The 19,343-nt window shown below is 43.7% G+C and overlaps 1 protein-coding gene across 1 annotated transcript in view; it reads right to left on the reverse strand.

The window, feature by feature from the left end:
• LOC120433199 (deleted in malignant brain tumors 1 protein-like) overlaps window positions 1-19,343 on the reverse strand; it is a gene marked incomplete at its 5' end in the record, with an annotated part of 53,164 nt that overhangs the window by 14,881 nt on the left and 18,940 nt on the right. Inside the window, 6 exons of the mRNA XM_039599076.1 lie at window positions 2,519-2,818; window positions 4,173-4,472; window positions 4,688-5,002; window positions 7,106-7,420; window positions 16,593-16,907; window positions 18,367-18,681. Of these exons, the coding sequence (XP_039455010.1) occupies window positions 2,519-2,818; window positions 4,173-4,472; window positions 4,688-5,002; window positions 7,106-7,420; window positions 16,593-16,907; window positions 18,367-18,681 (1,860 nt within the window). The remainder of the gene's footprint in view (window positions 1-2,518; window positions 2,819-4,172; window positions 4,473-4,687; window positions 5,003-7,105; window positions 7,421-16,592; window positions 16,908-18,366; window positions 18,682-19,343) is intronic.

The following is a 19,343-nucleotide window of genomic DNA, read 5'->3' on the forward strand; positions in this document are numbered from 1 at the left end:
TAAGAACTCAATTTGTGCACCATGTCTAGAGTTTCTGGGCACATTAGGCATCCTAAGTAATCAAGTCCTGCTCAAATTTCCGGTCTGCCCATCCTTTAAACATTAGCTTCCTCCCTGGTTGGCCATCTAAATGTCTTTCGTCAAGTTGCTATGCCTTCTTTCAAGTCATGTGCATTTACTTTAGATTATTCATCCTGGCTCTTCATGCAACTTCTACTACTTTCTGTTATTTATGCTTCTGTTTTGGAAGGTTTGTCATACCTACTCAGTATTTTGGATATTCTCACTGGTGTTGTGGAAAGTGTTGGGGAGTAACGGAATACATGTACCACCGTTACGTATTTAAAATACAAAATATGAGTAACTGTATTCCGTTACAGTAACCATTTTAAAAGGTGGTATTCAGAATACAGTTACTTTGTTGAAATGAATGGATTACACGGCGGTATTTTCCTGTTTCATAAGGCTATGAACCCTATTTTTTTTGGTGTCCACGCTCGTGGAAACCCAAACAAAACACGCATTAAGAGGCTCTCATGTCTGTGTCTCAATCTCGCGCCCATGTCACCTCTACTTGCGCATCATGACGTGAAGAAATATTTTCAAAAATTATTCACAAAAATGATTTAATATGAAGGCAGTAGGCAGAGTATTACAGGCATAGCCCTAAAGAATTTAGCCTCATGGGCAGTGTAGTCCGTGCTGCAGGGAGAATGGACTGCCATACCCGTTATGTGTCTGTGGCGCCAGGAGGGAGAAAAAGAGTCGAAAAGTAAGAGATGTCACCGACCAGAAACGGGAGATGGAAGCATGTAAATATATAATATTGTAACGTTCTCAAGAACCAGACGTTTTGGTCTCAGTTTGTCCGTTTATTCAGTGGCACAGGCAAGCGGGCCGTTAACTCGGGGAGAGTGCTCTCGTGCAACAACTCACTTCAGCCCCGCACAGTCACACACACAACAAGGACCCCCTTCGCTTCCTGCACACATTAACTCCCTTTTTCCTGCAGCACAACCAAACATGTATCTTAAAGAAATAACAGCGTGCAGAGATAACCAACATGTCACTGTAAAATAACATTTAACCATCATTACACTGCCCCTCCAGCAATAAGTTCCTCGTCCCCGAGGGAACAACACAGTCTCTGAGGTGGGGTGGTAGCCTACGTTCCCTCCCTGACCTCCTGAGCCCCTGGGGTGTACACGGAGCTTCAGGGCTTTGAGGTGAAGAGTCCGAGGGAGGGAATGCAGCTCCGCCGGAGGTCCCTCTGTGCAGGGTCATGGGAGCTCTGTACACGTCCCTCAGGGAAGGTGGGGAGGGACTGCCCTCTATAGGGGGCCATCCGGTCTCTGTGCAGCGCCACTTTCCTCCCTCTAGGAGGCAACTGCACCCTGTAAACAACTTCCCCCACTCGCTCCAGGACGCTGCAGGGCCCCACCCAGCTGCTACCCAGTTTAGGACACCGTCCTTTCTTTCTCTTTCGGCTGTAGACCCACACCAGCTCCCCAGCACGGAAGTGCCTCCCCTTAGTGGTGATGTCATAATTCCTCTTTTGGCGCAGGCCTGCCTTCGCCAGCTGCTCCCGGGCGTAGGAATGTGCAGATTCCAGCCGGTCCTGCAGCCTCCTTGCGTAGTCCCGGCCTGGTGGTGCCTCTGGCGTGTCCGGGGGCTTCCCAAAAGCCAACTCTGCAGGAGTTCTCAGCTCTCTCCCTAACATGAGCAGGGCAGGCGTACATTGGGTCGAGTCTTGCACTGCCGACCTGTAGGCCATGAGGATAAGGGGAAGATGGTAGTCCCAGTCCCGTTGGTGTTCTGAGGTAAGGATGGCTAGCTGCTGGGCCAGCGTCCTGTTAAACCTTTCCACCAGTCCATTGCTTTGGGGGTGAAGTTGGGTGGTGCGGGTCTTCTTAATCCCAAGGCGTTCACACATGGCAGCAAATACCTTGGACTCAAAGTTACGCCCCTGGTCACTGTGGAGGGTCTCTGCTGTTCCAAAGCGGCTGAACATCCCTCCACTAATGCATCAGCGACAGTCTCAGCCTCCTGATCTGGGATGGCATATGCTTCCGGCCACTTGGTGAAATAGTCCATGGCCACAAGGACATAGCGGCTTCCTCTGTCTGTCTGAGGAAATGGGCCCATGACGTCCCACAGCTACTCGCTCCATTGGAGCTCCTGCTGGTTGCTGCTGAAGCTGAGCCGGGACTGGTCCTGTGGCCCTTTGTGTGAGGAACATGCATCACAGCTGCGGCAAAAGTCTTCCACACGTTAAAGTATTAGCAATGAATATTTCAATCTCTTACTCTTTTTTAAGTGTGGTCCCTCACCTCTTTACTTCACAGGACACAGCTTGTTTTCCAAAAAGAATTTCACTTTTTGATGATGTGAATTTGTTTTCTAGGTTCTATTGTGAATCAAATATGGATTTGGAAATCTTTGCATTCAGTCTTTACTTACATTTCAAAAAACATCCAAACTTTTTGTTTTTTGAACTGGGTTTGTATGTTTTTCTTACCTGTGCAGAAAACACCAGCCACTACAGTGTTGTTGCAAGTCCTGTCTGGATATGGTCTTTGTGGACACTGATTCAATGTAGACTCTCTTCCATTGCATTCAATTTGATCAGTCCAGGTCTGTCCTGTACCAGGGCCAAGCTGAATAAGCTTATGGGGCTTCCCACAGTCCAACTGTCTGCACACCACTGCTGCATCATCGATGTCCCAGGATTCAGCACACACAGTCCCCCACTGGCCTTTATTGAAATAATCAACTCTTCCATCACAACGAGTGGATCCACCGGTTAATCTCACATTACCTGGAAAGCAGAGTTGTTATATAAATGTACTATAATTTCATAAATGCAAATAAAATGCAAAGCTAAAATACCAAATAATCATAACACCAACAGACCATTTTAGACTTAATCAGCTATGATTACAGATGGAATATGTTTTACAGCAGCAGTCCCCAACCCCCGGGCCACGGACCGGTACCGGTCCATGAGTCGTTTGGTACCGGGGCACGAGAGTTGAGGCTCGGGTGTGAAATGTATGGTTTTCGGGGGTTTTATCGTTAACTCTGTCTTTTCCCGTGTTGTAGTTGTGCATCTTATTTTGAAAGAAATATTTACGTGTTACTATAGCAACCAGAGAGCATTAAGGGGCAGAGAGGAGGATGTTACTCTCAATGTTGTTGGCACATTTCAGGAGGACGCTGCTAATAAAGTTACACAATTACACAGTGAATTCGCGATTATTATTATATTTACAAAATACCACAGTTTTTGTCTTGGCTGTATCATTTTATTTCGTTGTATTTATCTCATGACACCTTAAAGGCAGGTGCGTGACAATATTGTAAGGACATTAAACTACTCCGTGGCGGAAAAAGGTTGGGGACCGCTGTTTTACAGCATCAAAATGACTCAGAAATTGCTCTCTTCATAGTTTCAATTTTTCTGCCCCTTGGCTATATTACCCTCACTGGGTGATCAGTACATCATCAAATTAATAGCATTTACCATTGTAAGTGGTTAATATTCATCTGTTTTCTCACATTGTGTTTGCTAAATGCTGGTAATGGTGAAACAACTTGTTAGGCATAAAATAATTTGCCATATTGCATTTGTTCTACCTAGAAGTAGACTGTCCATTTTAAGGTATCAAAAAGGTCAAGTTGACCTCTATAAGTAAAGGGATTAATGATGTGTAATAATAATTTAGAGCAATTCAATAGCAAAATTGTGTAAAGGAAGGGTGAAGAAGAGAGGAAAACAATATAAAACAAAGGTTCAAAGATGCAGCTTCATGCTAAATAGTAGCGGCCAGCTAGCTGACTGAAACATGTGCATACAGCCTATTTACAGCATCTTATATCTTATATGGTCCAATTCTTTTGTGTGATTGTGAATAGGCTGTGTGTGCTTTGGCTGGCCTAATCCTATTGATCTTTTCTGGGTACATGCACAGCTATAGCACACATATGTGAAGATAGTGACATCATTTATAACTCGGGTTGTACCTGATGCATTAACACATGTGTTTAGACTACAAAAATATTGATCTGATGGTTTGCATAAACACTTTAAATTGGAAAAAATCATATTTGATCTGTTTGATAAAGAACTTCATGGATTCATTTTCTTTTTGAAATATAACATCAAGTCTTACCTGAGCATACCACAGAGGCCTCTTCAATACTATCCGTGATAGATCTGGTATAGTTCCTAAACATGCACTGTGTGAGAGAGCTCTCTGTGCCATTACAGTGGATCTCATGTCCTCTCAGATCTTCACCTTGACCAAATGACCTTGAAATCTTGACAGGCTCTCCACAATTCATCTCTCTGCACACCACTGTAGCTTCATTCATTCCCCAGTTTATATTAAATGCTGGTGACCAGTGTTCACCACGGTGGACCTCCACCCTTCCTGAGCACATGTCAGTCCCATTGGTCAGTCGAATGGTAGCTACAAAGCAAAGAGGACAAAATCAGCAATTAGTTGGTGCCTGAAAATTGCATTAATTGAAATCCATGCAATATTCTCACTGGTGTCATGGAAATAATTGTAATATAAATAAAAGAGAAATTTTGATCAGCAAAAAAAAAAAAAAAAAAAAAAAATCCAAAGTCATATTTTAAGATAAAAACAGACACAGTATTTAATGCCAAAATAGTTTTTACCTGAACAAATCACTCCTGCATCTTCACTGTGGCTGCACGAAAAACTTCCAGAGGGGCTATACCTGCAGTGCCCAAGGGATGTCTCATTACCCAAACAGGTGACAGAAGAAAACCAGATTACTCCTTGGCCTTCACCAAAGAAGGCATTAGATGTTGCTCTCTGAGGTGTTCCACAGTCCATGGCTCTGCACACCACCTCAGCATCTTTTAAGTCCCAGTCATCATCACACACTGTTCCCCACTGGCCTTCATGAAGAATCTCCACTCGGCCAGAGCATCGGTCAATGCCGTTCACAAGCCTTATTGTTGATTTATCTGAGGGAAAACATTAAAGCATTTACAATAAATATTACAAGCTGTCAAATAGATCCCATTTAGCAATTTATTAACAACTCAATAGCTTCTCCGGAGCGGCTTTTCACTCATCCGAAGCCATCTCAAAGCACCATGCCCCTCCGTGTTTTAAATGCACTTTAGAACAGCACACAGCAAAACTACATATGAGCGGATGGAGAAAGGTATGGGGTCTTCACACCCCTGTTCTCTGTTCCTCATTGGGGCAGGGGGCTGGGAGGAGGAGGTGGCCATCTGATCGGGGTCTGGGATGCTGGGCCTCCCTGCTGCTGCAGGACTAGGGACGGTGTGCTTGTCAACTGAGGGAAAAGGGCAACATCTCTTGGGTCTAGGGGCAGATTACCCCTCTAGAGGCAAGGATACCTGGACCTGGGGTATAGAGTATGCTTGGGGAGTGAGTGTGTGTACAGTGTCCATTTCTATTTGTCTCCACTTTGGGGCGAGTGCCCATTATTTGTATATGTGTGCATGAGGGTGGGAATGCATGTTTGTGTCTGTGTGTGCCTGTTTGTCTGCGTCTTTATGTCAGGTCGGATCTTAGACTCCACCTCTCTGGACACATCTCAGGCAGCCCCAGGTGTGGGGACCTATCACCCCCACAACACACCCTGTCGGTGGCTGATGCCCTCAGATGTTGGTGCGTTGCTGGTTCTCAGTGTCCAGGGCTGGGCGCTCAGGTATGTACCGGCTCATTCCTGGTGGCTGCTTGGCAGGGCCTGGCGCCTTTCAGCGGGTGGGGGGCCCTCGGACCTCCGGCCCAGGGCTCGGTTCCTTCTGTCGCGCGTGGCTGCCGGTGGAGCCTGTGGGCACGTCACTGCAGCCCCCCATGGCTTCCGCACCAGGGCTGCTGGGTGACCCCACATCTGGGGCTTTCTTCAGCTCTTTCCAGGAGGGTGGCGTGGTTGCGCCTCCGATGGTCATCCTTGGGCTCTCGCGCTCTGGGGGCCTCTAGATATCTGGGGCCTGGATCTCCTCCATGCCTGCTTCATGCCCTGGGGGGCGGGGCTATGGCTCCCCATACCCTTTAGCAGATCATTACATGGAGAAACATTTTGAATACAAAGCGCACTCACGCACACAGATGTGCACACGGGTGCTCACAGACACAAACTATATCTTTCTTTGCTGCTACCTCAAAGCACATTGTGCACTGTCGGTCTTGTGTGCTGCACAATAACATACAATATTTAGTAGTGGTGGCATTTCTGGTGTGTTTGGTGCAAGAAATAGTGAGCCAATGTATGACATAATGACAGGACGCAGAGTCAGCGAGGAAGAGAGCAAGTTCAGCCTATTCCAAAATAAAAACCATAAATACATATGTTCAATCGACCACAATCGTAGACAAGGGAACTGACACAGGAGGAAGGGGACACAAAGAGTGACAGAAAACAGCACACATGATGAGGGTCTGCAAAATAAGACGGGAAGTACAGAATAGAGAGAGACAGACTAGACACACAGACAGAAAGGAAACAAATGGAGAAGAGACAGACTACATACAGGAAAGGGAAAAAAATAGACAAGGAACTAAGAACTACAAATATGAATAACTAAACTAGGACGCACTGGAAAATACCAATAGACACAAAAGACTAAAAATGTAGAAAGAAACCCACCAAATAATAAACCCACAAAAAAAAAACCCACACTAGGAAAAAAAAAACAGAAACCATGAAACTGAGAGAAGGCGAGTGTAATCCCAGTGCCCATATGAAGACAGATTAAATGGGAGGGTTAAATGAGAAAGAGTATCTGTTTTGAAGTCAGTACCAAATCAAAAATACAGATTCATCTGCTCTGGTGACCCCTTGGGAAAAAAGAGAAAAAAAAAATTAAGTGCATGAATCTCAGTCATTATCTGTTTCAAAGTATGATCAGTGGCTAACAACTTGTAATTATTAACCAATAAGCATGTAGTTTACCAGTTACCCTACCACCACCACCACATCTAGTTTCAAAACTCCAAAGCAGTTGGTGACATCACACCACAGCAATCTTTTATACTGTGTGTGATCTCGTGAAAATTATGTTTGAATTGTGAACACAATAATAAGGGTTTACCTGCACAGAGAACACCAGCATCATATTCATGCCCGCAGGTTGCTCTTGTAAAACCTTTGACTGAGCATTGCTGAAGAGATGTCACATTGTCGAAACATGAATTGCTTGCCTCCACCACTGGCCCACTGCCACGGCCAAAAACAGCACCACCATGAGCTTTCTCGACACGTCCACACTGCAGCGACTCACACACCACTCCAGCTTTACTTAGAGTCCAGTCCGTGTCACACACTGTGTGCCACTGGGCGCCATGACGAACCTCCACTCTTCCAGAGCACTCATCAGTACTGTTAACCAAGCGGACTGCCAAGCTTTCTGTGAAGGCAAAATAAACAGCATATGTAGCCAAAGGTATGGAAGAATGACCAACAAACAACTGTGATGCATTTAGGTATATTGTTCACTATTTTGTAATCCAGACGATATATTTAAAAATAAGAAAATATGAAGAACATTTCAACAGAAATTTCCATACTTTTTTCACAATAGAACGTAGAAAACAAGTCAAATGTTTAAATTGAGAAAATATAAAACTGTAAGAAAAATATTTGCTTATTTTGAGTTTTATGGCAACAACATGTTCCAAGAAAGTTGGCAAAGGTTTGTTTTCCACCATGTTTACCATTCTGTAGCATCCTGTCTTCTCTTAACAACAGTCTGTAAACATCTGGGAACTGAAGATAACAGTTCCTAAACTTTTGTGATAGGAATGTTATTCCATTTTTGGATGACATAGGGTTCTGGCTAAATCTAAGCTTGACATCACTCCCACTTTTCCATGTTGTCAAGCTGTTTGTGACATCACTGGTGTAGTCCCATCACTTTCTCCCGGCCTTCTATAGGCCAAACGGCATTCATGCCACGTGCTTTAAATCTCACTGCACTTCTCCTTTGCAGTCTCCTTCGTGCAATCGTGTCCATGTCTTTGTCACGTCCATGCTATTAGTTGCTCTCAATCATTTCAGTCATTCGTGGCATAGTCTACGATCCTGTCTTCATCGCCATCCTCGAAAGGCTTGTAAGAAAACAGAATTTGCTGATCTCACATTGCATTACGCCCGGCTGCAACCATCCGGCAGTTTTCACGTCAGCATTTCAGTGTTTCCTCTCTTTAGTCCAGCCTTAGGTTCGGCAGTAAGCCATGTTCAATTTCGAATAGGTCTGGGTTCCCAGAACCTCTGTATAATGCAGCTTCAGCCCGTGCTCATATCATTGTTTAATTGGCCACACCCTGGGAATTTTATATAGTAATAATAATAGTAATAATACTCATAAAAATAAAAACGCTCAACCTTTTTTATTAGCCTCCATGACTGGCAGTTATCTGCTTACTGATTCTCCACTAGCCAAATTTAGGCTTTACACTCATCCTAAGCCATCTCAAACTTTCCCCTTTCAGATAAGAACTCAATTTGTCCACCATGTCTAGAGTTTCTGGGCACATTAGGCATCCTAAGTAATCAAGTCCTGCTCAAATTTCCGGTCTGCCCATCCTTTAAACATTAGCTTCCTCCCTGGTTGGCCATCTAAATGTCTTTCGTCAAGTTGCTATGCCTTCTTTCAAGTCATGTGCATTTACTTTAGATTATTCATCCTGGCTCTTCATGCAACTTCTACTACTTTCTGTTATTTATGCTTCTGCCTTGGAAAGTTCGTCATACCTACTCAGTATTTTGGATATTCTCACTGGTGTTCAGATTCAGATTCAGATTCAGAAGACTATTTATCCCGAGGGGCAATTGAGAGACTGACCTTGCCGACCGTACATACAATATACATACATCACATTGGAGAGACAGGTCAGGCTAGGTAGCTAGCGGGTCAGCCACACAAGCAGCGACCGGAACCGAACAATGGAAAATACACAACATCAGGAAAGACAAGGAGAAAAAGAACTCCCCCAGACTGAGCTCCAGAGGGAGATCAGTTTGAGAACAGAAAAAAAAACACCTCTGCACATAGCACATGAAAAACTCTTAATAAACCATAGAAACACATGACAAGCAACAGGGATGGGTAAAGGGTGAGAGACAGCCAGTGAAGAGAGTGCATCAGGGCCTGCAGCATATGCACTGGTCTCCTTGATCCACTGATAGGTTCGTAGCGTAAACCTATTCGCTGGAACGTTCAGGACAATTTGCTACACAGCAAGAACAAGACACAAGTAGGCAACGTTCTTTGTGTTACTCATGCATGAGGAGGCCTGCCTGGAGCCAAGTGTCGTTCCACCCACTTGACCTCCGTCAGACTCTCTCAGCCAGGTTCCCCATAGCACTCCTTTTATTGAGGTTACTTGAATGTGCATAGGGTCATTAACATATGATGTATACATACACACAAAGGGTACCTTGCCTGTGGTTTTGCAAGTGCGTGTGTGTGTGTGTGTGTGTGTGTGTGTGTGTGCTCCTGCTGACCAAAGGGTCGTAAACGCAGGAAGCTTACATCAAAGGAAGTAGATCTTCCAGATAGGATGTATCTGCTATAAAACCTCCCCAACACAAAGTGGTTAGAGGTGCTCAGGATCAAAGGAATAGCTTTGATAATACTGCTTGAACTAAGACTGTACAAATTTAAGAAACACAATGGCAACATTCAACAATTAGACCTAACATTTCCCCCTTTTTGTCATTGTATATACTTAAATTTCAACTTATACACCCTTTGTTTGGACAGTGACAGTGTAGATTTCATTCATACACAACTCCTCTTCATTCACCTTCTATCGATGCAAAAGTTCACAGTTAATACATGTAAGCAGTTAACCTGCTTCTCATTGATCTCATACACAGTAAACTACATCCTATACGTAAGCAAATCAGTATCAACAGTCCAAAAACAGGAATTAATATTTTCAAAAGAAGATGCCACCAAGGACCAGACATTATCCAAGTTATCCAGCCTTGTGGTGCATCTACTCCTGTCGTGCAATTCATTATGTATTCCTGCAAATAAACAACTGAATGTAACAGTCAAACAAGAAGAATCAACATTCTCAAAAATCATATGTCACTACAATACAACTGTATACAGACATAGACATTCAAACACATCAGTTGACTTTGCTCAGATTTCATGGTAAATCTCCAACTTGGACTAATCCATTGCCCTTCATACACATAGGCAACTGGCCTATTTCCAGTTCATTTAGCTGTTCAATGTCCTGCAGCAAGTCTTGGAGTCGGACTAGCAGGTCTGTCGTACCAGAGCCGTTCACCTTCCCAGCTACTGGTGAACCAACCGTCCATTCAGGTTCAGAAGCTGAAAAGTTGGCAGTGTTCCAAGTACGTTTACTCCTGGATGTGTTGCCAAGGCAACCAAACAACTGTCTCGCTCTCAGTGATGCTATATGGCCACAGTCCAGAAGAATGTGTAGACAGTGGCATGTGTGCACAAACATAACAATTGGTCTTGTTCTTGATGTGAGCAGTTGTGTTCCCAAACTGCCACCAGTAGTTGTTGAAACCCCATGTGGGTACTGGGTGTGGTTTGCTCTGTCCCAATGTGCTCCTGTCATCCCACTCTGGGTCCACAGGCACAAGAAGGCGCACAGCACATTCCCAGCCATTCTGATGAGTACCTGTGGCTCAGTTGGTTTCTTCACCGGATTGAGACGAGGGGCCCTGGAGGCTTTCCCCCCTTTGTACCCGGTCTTCCTGCCACTTACTCCGAGCTGGCCTGAATGTGCGTCACCTTCTTGCAGTGCGCTTGATGTATCCAAGTGTTTCTTCCAGCAACTTCCTAACTAGACCCCCACCATTTGTCTTACAGTATGGGTGTCAGACATGTTAAAATCCAGTGGCACCAAGGCATTATACGATAAAATAATGTGATTAGTACATAAGTGAAAGAAATTCCATTACAATCCCACCCTTTGATTCTTAAATCAAGAATCACATTAATACCAGAATTTCTTTCCTGACATGCTGTATATCACATCAACATTATTTTACACTTAAAGGAGTTTCACACTGTGTATCCTCACTTCACTGTTCTCTCACCACCCTTTGTTCATCTTTAATCTTCCCCCAATCTAAGCTCTCACATGCAAATGGCAACAACAATGATACAGAGGAAAGGTCTTCTCCAGAGTGTCAAAGTACTTTGCATGGCAAAGTGAAAAAAGCATTGGATGGTCATTCCCAGTCCCAGTCATGGCTCCTGGTGTCTGTGCTGTTTACAGAGTCATAATTCCAATGCTGGTCTCCTCTGCGCTGTCACTTTTGGAGCTTGGCACGCTCTCTCCATCCCTTGATTTCCGTTTCAATGCCGCTGTAGATTTAAGGCAGAGCACGTCGTACACCTTAGTTGTCTTCCTCAACGTCAACGTCGAAACTCTTTCATTTTATTTTAAGATTTTGCTGTTCAAAATCTCCTCATGACAATCCTTTGGAAGCCCAGTGGTGCAGCCCACTGTCGTTTGTCAGTTGTCCTGCAGATGGTCCCTGCTTCTCACTGGTCCTCTTGAAGCCTTCTCTCCCGGTCGTGGTCTGGATCTGCACTTCAGTCTCTTCTTCCATATCTCTCATGTCACGGTCTCTGCAATTTAAAATGAAAGCTTCCCGAAAAACTCTCTTTTGCCCTATGTCAGCTTAGCACAATTAGACATGCACAATGAAGTTGTACATTGTCTCTTAAAATTCCCAGGGATTCTCCCTGAAGTAGCTTCACTCCAGGCCCTGTCGTAAGAAAACTATAGCCAGTGGTGTGTCCTGCTGTAAATCATGTGATTAGATCATATGATTAGCCCTCTGCTGTGGAAAAATAGATGTTAGCGCAGCGCATCTGTATGCACACTTTCTCACAGTGACCTCTGCACTGTAAACAATACAAGGTCAAGAATAACACACTGCTGGTAAATTCAAAGACACAGAAAGTGGCAGTTAAAGGTTAAGTCAGCATGGCCCAAAAGCCCATGCAACCTGTTGCTGTCACCTTTCTGCTCCTGTAAAAAAAACATACATACATCCACCCTTTTGTCAGGTCAAGGTGGAGGTGCAATCTTGCATACTGGTGTCAAGTCAGTGAAAGCTTTTGTCAGTCCAGTCAGTCCCCATTTTTATTGCTGACAGTAGAACCTCGTGACGCAATAAGTTTCTACTGCCAGCAATGACGTCATTTCAAAAGAAAAAAGAATTTAGACTGGATTACATCGCTGAATCCTTTTCGACAGGGACTTGTTTTCTGATTGTCCCAAATAAGTGGCTTTCTCCCGAGCCCATTTTAATCTTTTGGAGAAACTCACTTTTGCAACAGTTTTCTCGACGACGAGTCGTATAACGCTTCTGTTCTAATCGTGCATATCTGCTCAAACAGAGATCATCAAACGAAACCTTCAGTGCACCATGAAAGTAACAAAATAAAAAGAAAGGAAATAAAATAAAGGAAAGCAAAGGAAAGAAAGGCCTTGTTTAAGTCATGACACGTGTTCTTCATGCCAGGGGATAAATCGTAACAACCCATTTGGCAGGCTCAACTTAGTAACAAAAGACAAATCAACAGCCAGATCAATCTCAAACATTCATCCAATCAGCCACACACAACATACAGCATAACCCTGTTGTCTCATCACATAATAAGTTTCTTCTCATGTAACCAAATGTGTGCCATGGTAAAACTTCTTCACACACCAGAAACTCACAATCAGCTCACTCAGCTCACTCATTTAAGACCCTCATCAGCATTCTGTTTTCCTCTATGATGCAGTCATCTGTCCTACTAATAATATTCAGTCCACTAGTCTATGTATCACTTTCATCTTACTAGTGACTTGGACAAGATGACAAACAGAATCTCATGCTTAGACTCTGTCTGGTCTTCATGAGTATCATTGTATGTGTATATGCATGTAGGGTTAGTACGGTTGATGCATTTTCTGTATGTTTTGTGTTCCTCTCATCACATTTCATTAATCTCATCACTGCTTAAAACCACACACATCTCTCTCTCTCTCTCTCTTTTAAACTATCCTTCTCTCATAAACAGAAAGTAGCATTACAGCTGTTTCAGGCTGAGAAACACCAAACACTCTTCGTGCTATCATTCACCACACAACTTATGTTATTTCTTTGTCCGCTGGGCAGGTGACCTGCAGAATCACGTCTGCCCCAACTGGATACCTTTTCACACACACCGTGACGCCAGACACTCTCACACTCGCTTCTGCTTAGAGCACAATTTCACTCCATTCGTCAACGATCCACACACCACGTGCTGCCCAATAAAAACTTTGCAGTGTATTTCATCCTATTTCAAGGCAGACTTACTCAGTTTAGTCTCCATTACAAGACAACAATCAGCCACACTCACGCAGACCACGTCTGGCCCTTTTACACAACATAGGTCTATCGCTTGCGTCCATGATCATTAACACAAACACAGCAACACTCTTCTCTTTTTCTTTTTCTTTTTTCTTGTTTTTGTTTCCTATTTCCCTTTTGCACAAGCAGCCTTTACCGTCAACTGCTCTACTGACATTTGACATTGTCCTACAATCAATTTACCTTCAAAATCATATTTCTTGCGCCAATGTCCTACATACTTTGTGCTTCCAGGAGCAAATTTCATCATAAACTTCTCGTCACCCTCTGACGCACTCTTAGTTGCTTGGGAACCCATAATAACAACAATAGCTGTCACAGACCACGTGTACTGCTCTGCACCCACTCACACAAACACATCCACCCAACAGCACAAAATAGGCCTACTCCGGACTCACACCGGACCACTCGGGACACCAACCCAGTCCTGGGACCCTAACCCAGTTCTGGGACACTAACCCAGTCGCGCGACAAAGCCCAATGAAGGAACGCTCGGGACACAAACCCAGGGCGATTTCTCAGGACACACACCCAATATCGGGACACAAACCCAATTCCGCAGTTATAGAGTCACTCTCCAACTTACTTGGTGTTGCTTATTGCGTGTAGCATCAGTCCCGAATCCCGTCAATCACCATCCATCGAGGAGAAAAACAGACGGCTAATCCACCGGCCCGATGACGAATTCTCACGCCTCGGGGCTTTGCTGCAGGATCTCTATAAATCCTGGCTGACGTCAGTCTTTCGGCGTGTCTCTTTTCCCCTCGGTGAATGTCGATTCGAAGGATCCGGCTCGAAGGACCAATTAATGATAGGTTCGTAGCGTAAACCTATTCGCTGGAACGTTCAGGACAATTTGCTACACAGCAAGAACAAGACACAAGTAGGCAACGTTCTTTGTGTTACTCATGCATGAGGAGGCCTGCCTGGAGCCAAGTGTCGTTCCACCCACTTGACCTCCGTCAGACTCTCTCAGCCAGGTTCCCCATAGCACTCCTTTTATTGAGGTTACTTGAATGTGCATAGGGTCATTAACATATGATGTATACATACACACAAAGGGTACCTTGCCTGTGGTTTTGCAAGTGCGTGTGTGTGTGTGTGTGTGTGTGTGTGTGTGTCCTCCTGCTGACCAAAGGGTCGTAAACGCAGGAAGCTTACATCAAAGGAAGTAGATCTTCCAGATAGGATGTATCTGCTATAAAACCTCCCCCAACACAAAGTGGTTAGAGGTGCTCAGGATCAAAGGAATAGCTTTGATAATACTGCTTGAACTAAGACTGTACAAATTTAAGAAACACAATGGCAACATTCAACAATTAGACCTAACATCCACCGTCTGCATCGGGAGGGAATAAGCGTCGAAGGCATTTGGTGGGGGAGGGGGGATGAGTGTATATCTGCATGTGTATATATATGTGTGTGTGTGTCCAGAGTTCAGCTGAGACAGTGTCCTTCGCCCTGCCAGGCTAAGTAAACAGTCTTCCAGCCAATCCAGGTGGCCTTGCGTAGGATAGGAAGAAACAGTCTATGCAGAGTCTGTTATCAGGGTGTTTTTGTTCAGCTCCAGCCTTGAAACCATAGCTGGCGCCGAAGTGGTAGCCGCATGAAATGATGGTGGTTTTTACTTTAGTGCGAACAACTCATGTGAATTTCAAAGCTGTTCTAGCAGTCCGACACTGGTCTCTCAATCTCCCATTGGAGAGCCGTGAGCTTCTCTATGATGATGTTATCAATCTTGCGCTCCATGATGTTATCAATCTTGTGCTCAAAGAGCAGATTCTGAGAACTCACGACCACTGTGAGCTTCTCCAAGATGTAATCCAATTTTCGCTCAGAGGTCTTATTCTGAGTGTTCACGGCAGCCTCAAGCTTCTCGAAGATCTTATCCGTGCCGCGCTCAATGAGCCCGTTTTGAGAGCTCATGACTCGTCCCATCGTTTCAATCACAGCGGGCAGCCTTGTGGGGTTTTGATCAGCCGATTCCGCTTTCTTTAATCTTCGATAAGCCAGGGCCAAGCCAGCTCCAATCAGCAAGAACCCTGTTGTCATGGTTCTGAACAGGTAGATATCTTCAATGTCCTCAATCGACAGTCCCGCCAGGCACACAACCCTCCAGTTATGCCACCCGTCCATTGTGTATCCGGCAGGGAAAGTACCTCCAGGACACTCAGGCTCACCCGAGCCCAGGCTTCTCGTTGAGAAGAGGGTGTCAATTGCATTCAGGGACCAGTTGATCAAATCCATAATTCCTCTTTTAGGTTTTAGAGAACAGACTGTGAGAGAGTGTTCCAGGGGATGTAGGAATGTTTAGCTTATTTTAGAGTTTAGAAATGTGTTAGATAGAATGTAGAATTATTATGAGACACTGACACTGCCCTGGATATAAATAAAGGCCTGACTTAGGACCTGACCTTGGAGACCCTCCCCAATTGAACTGTGAAAGTAAGACAAAGAGGAGTTAATGCTGAGTGGAAATTCCCAGAGGATACCTGTGTGGGGGTCTCAATATTTGTAACTTGATAACTGTGGTCTGGAAGGAGAGGGTTTTTATGACCCCTAGGGAGTCACGTACCAGAGACACACACAGTGCTTAAACTGTTACACTCACACACCTATATGCACACTCACTCACGTGCACTCACACATACACACGGGAACGTGCACACACAGGCACTCACGTGCTCGTGCATATAGACACAGACACAGAGTTTGCAGCACACTGTGGGGGTTTTATGATGCGGCCGCTTCTATAAAGCTGGCTGTGACTAACAAAGAGGTGAAGATTGTTACAGAGGGACACCGGCCTCGTCTTCCCTTCTAGAAGTGCATGCTTGAATGAAGATGAATAAAGATGAATAAAGATTTTGTAAAAATGACTACTGAGTTCCGGTGCCGTCTCTGGATGCCTCGACGAATAAAAGAACCGGGGCAAAACTGATTTCGCAACAGGGAAGAGTAAAAAAAATAGACGAGACTAGACAAGGAAGATAAGGGAAGGGAGAGGAGAAAAGTGTGACCGCCTTCGCCAAGAGCCAGAAGAGAAAAGTGGAAAATAACTGCAATATAACCAAAAACTGCAATTCTAATCTGCAAAAATAAAAAAAAACATCCAAAGTGGCATTTAAATGTTAAAAAAATAGTATTAAATGACACAATAATATTTTTACCTGAACAAATCACTCCTGCATCTTCACCATGACCACAGTTATGTTCTCCAAATGATGAATGCCTGCAGTGCCCAAGGAACATCTCATTACCCAGACAGTTGACATCATCAAGCCAGATCTTTCCTTGGCCTTCACCAAAGAAGGCACTGGATTTGGCTCTCTGAGGTGGTCCACAGTCCATGGCTCTACACACCACCTCAGCATCTCTGAGGTCCCAGTCATCATCACACACTGTTCCCCACTGGCCTTCATGCAGAATCTCCACTCGACCAGAGCATCGGTCAGTGCCGTTCACAAGCCTTATTGGTGGTTGACCTGAGGGAAAACATTAACGCATTAACAATAAATATTACAAGCTGTCAAATAGATCCATGCAGCAGTTTATTAAGAACTCAATATTTTAATGTAAATTGTTAAAAAAACAAAAGAGCACCATATCAGTCAGTATAAAATCCTTTGCTAACACATTTTTAAGAATCATTTTCAAAAATACAGTAAGCTAATAAGACGGCATCAATATCTGAGATACCAGAACAAGAGGGTAAAGATTGTTCCCATCTCTTCAGGCAACGTCTCATATTGGACTCTTAATGTCTTGGTTATCCAAGAACTGTAACATCGGACTGACTAAATTCAGCTATGGGTGTATCTTTAAGCTTGAACACAATCTTTTAACAGCTGTAACCAGGAAGTTTTGATCCTAAAGCCAAGGTCCATTTCCAGAAGAAAATTATTTAGAAATCAGCTGACCAGCACTAGTGCAGACACCCAAAGGGGATTCCCAAAATACAGTTTAAAAATACTTACTGCTCATTTTCTTTGTTTAAAAAATCCTTAAATAAACTTATTTTGTCTGGCCAGAGTCACATGATCAGTGACGTCCATTTCATTCAGTACGTCACTGTTTCTGTACCCGATTCAGTGGTTTATAAGGAAGTGAATCATTGGTGGGATTTGTGGTGTGTTTTGTAGTGAGCCAATGTGTGACATAATGACAGACATAGAGTCAGTGAGGAAGAGAGCAAGTTCAGCCTACTCCAAAATAAAAACCATAAATACATATGTTCAATCGACCACAGTTGTAGACAAGGGAATTGACACAGGAGGAAGGGGACACAAAGAGTGACAGAAACTTAAGTAAACATAAAGCACAAGTGATGAGGGACTAAAAAGTAAGACAGGAAGTACAAAATAGAGAGAGACAAACTAGACACACAGACAGAAAGGGAAACAAATGGAGAAGAGACAGACTACATACAGGAAAACTGGGAGGACACACAGAGATGAGACTAAGATGGACTGTACATCAAAGGGAAAAACATTAGACAAGGAACTAAGAACTACAAATATGAAAAACTAAACTTGGATGCACTGGGAAATACCAATAGACACAAAAGACTAAAAAATGTAGAAAGAAATCAATCACATAGTAAACCCAGAAATGAATCAGAAACCCACAAAAACCCCACAATAAGTAAAAAAAAGGAACCATGACAATGAGAGAAGGCGAGTGTAATCTCAGTGCCCATTTGAAGCCAGATTAAATGGGAGGGTTAAATCAGAAAGAGTATCTTTTTATAGTCAGTATCAAATCAAAAATACAGATTCATCTGCTCTGGTGACCTCTTGGGAAAAATAGAAAAATAATTAAGTGCATTTTGTAAATCTCAGTCATTATCTGTTTCAAAGTATGCTCAGTGTCTAACAACTTGTAATTATTAATCAATAAGCATGTAGTTTACCAGTTACCAATTACACAATAATAAGGTTTTACCTGCACAGAGAACACCAGCATCATATTCATGCCCGCAGGTTGCTCTTGTAAAACCTTTGACTGAGCATTGCTGAAGAGATGTCACATTGTCGAAACATGAATTGCTTGCCTCCACCACTGACCCACTGCCACGGCCAAAAAATGCACCACCATGAGCTTTCTCGACACGTCCACACTGTAGCGACTCACACACCACTCCAGCTTTACTTAGAGTCCAGTCCGTGTCACACACTGTGTGCCACTGGGCGCCATGACGAACCTCCACTCTTCCAGAGCACTCATCAGTACCGTTAACCAAGCGCACTGCCAAGCTTTCTGTGAAGGCAAAATAAACAGCATATGTAGCCAAAGGTATGGAAGAATGACCAACAAACAACTGTGATGCATTTAGGTATATTGTTCACTATTTTGTAATCCAGACGATATATTTAAAAATAAGAAAATATGAAGAACATTTCAACAGAAATTTCCATACTTTTTTCACAATAGAACGTAGAAAACAAGTCAAATGTTTAAATTGAGAAAATATAAAACTGTAAGAAAAATATTTGCTTATTTTGAGTTTTATGGCAACAACATGTTCCAAGAAAGTTGGCAAAGGTTTGTTTTCCACCATGTTTACCATTCTGTAGCATCCTGTCTTCTCTTAACAACAGTCTGTAAACATCTGGGAACTGAAGATAACAGTTCCTAAACTTTTGTGATAGGAATGTTATTCCATTTTGGATGACATAGGGTTCTGGCTAAATCTAAGCTTGACATCACTCCCACTTTTCCATGTTGTCAAGCTGTTTGTGACATCACTGGTGTAGTCCCATCACTTTCTCCCGGCCTTCTATAGGCCAAACGGCATTCATGCCACGTACTTTAAATCTCACTGCACTTCTCCTTTGCAGTCTCCTTCGTGCAATCGTGTCCATGTCTTTGTCACGTCCATGCTATTAGTTGCTCTCAATCATTTCAGTCATTCGTGGCAT

The sequence above is a fragment of the Oreochromis aureus genome, linkage group 15, assembly GCF_013358895.1.
Source record: "Oreochromis aureus strain Israel breed Guangdong linkage group 15, ZZ_aureus, whole genome shotgun sequence".
Classification (NCBI taxonomy): Eukaryota; Metazoa; Chordata; class Actinopteri; order Cichliformes; family Cichlidae; genus Oreochromis; species Oreochromis aureus.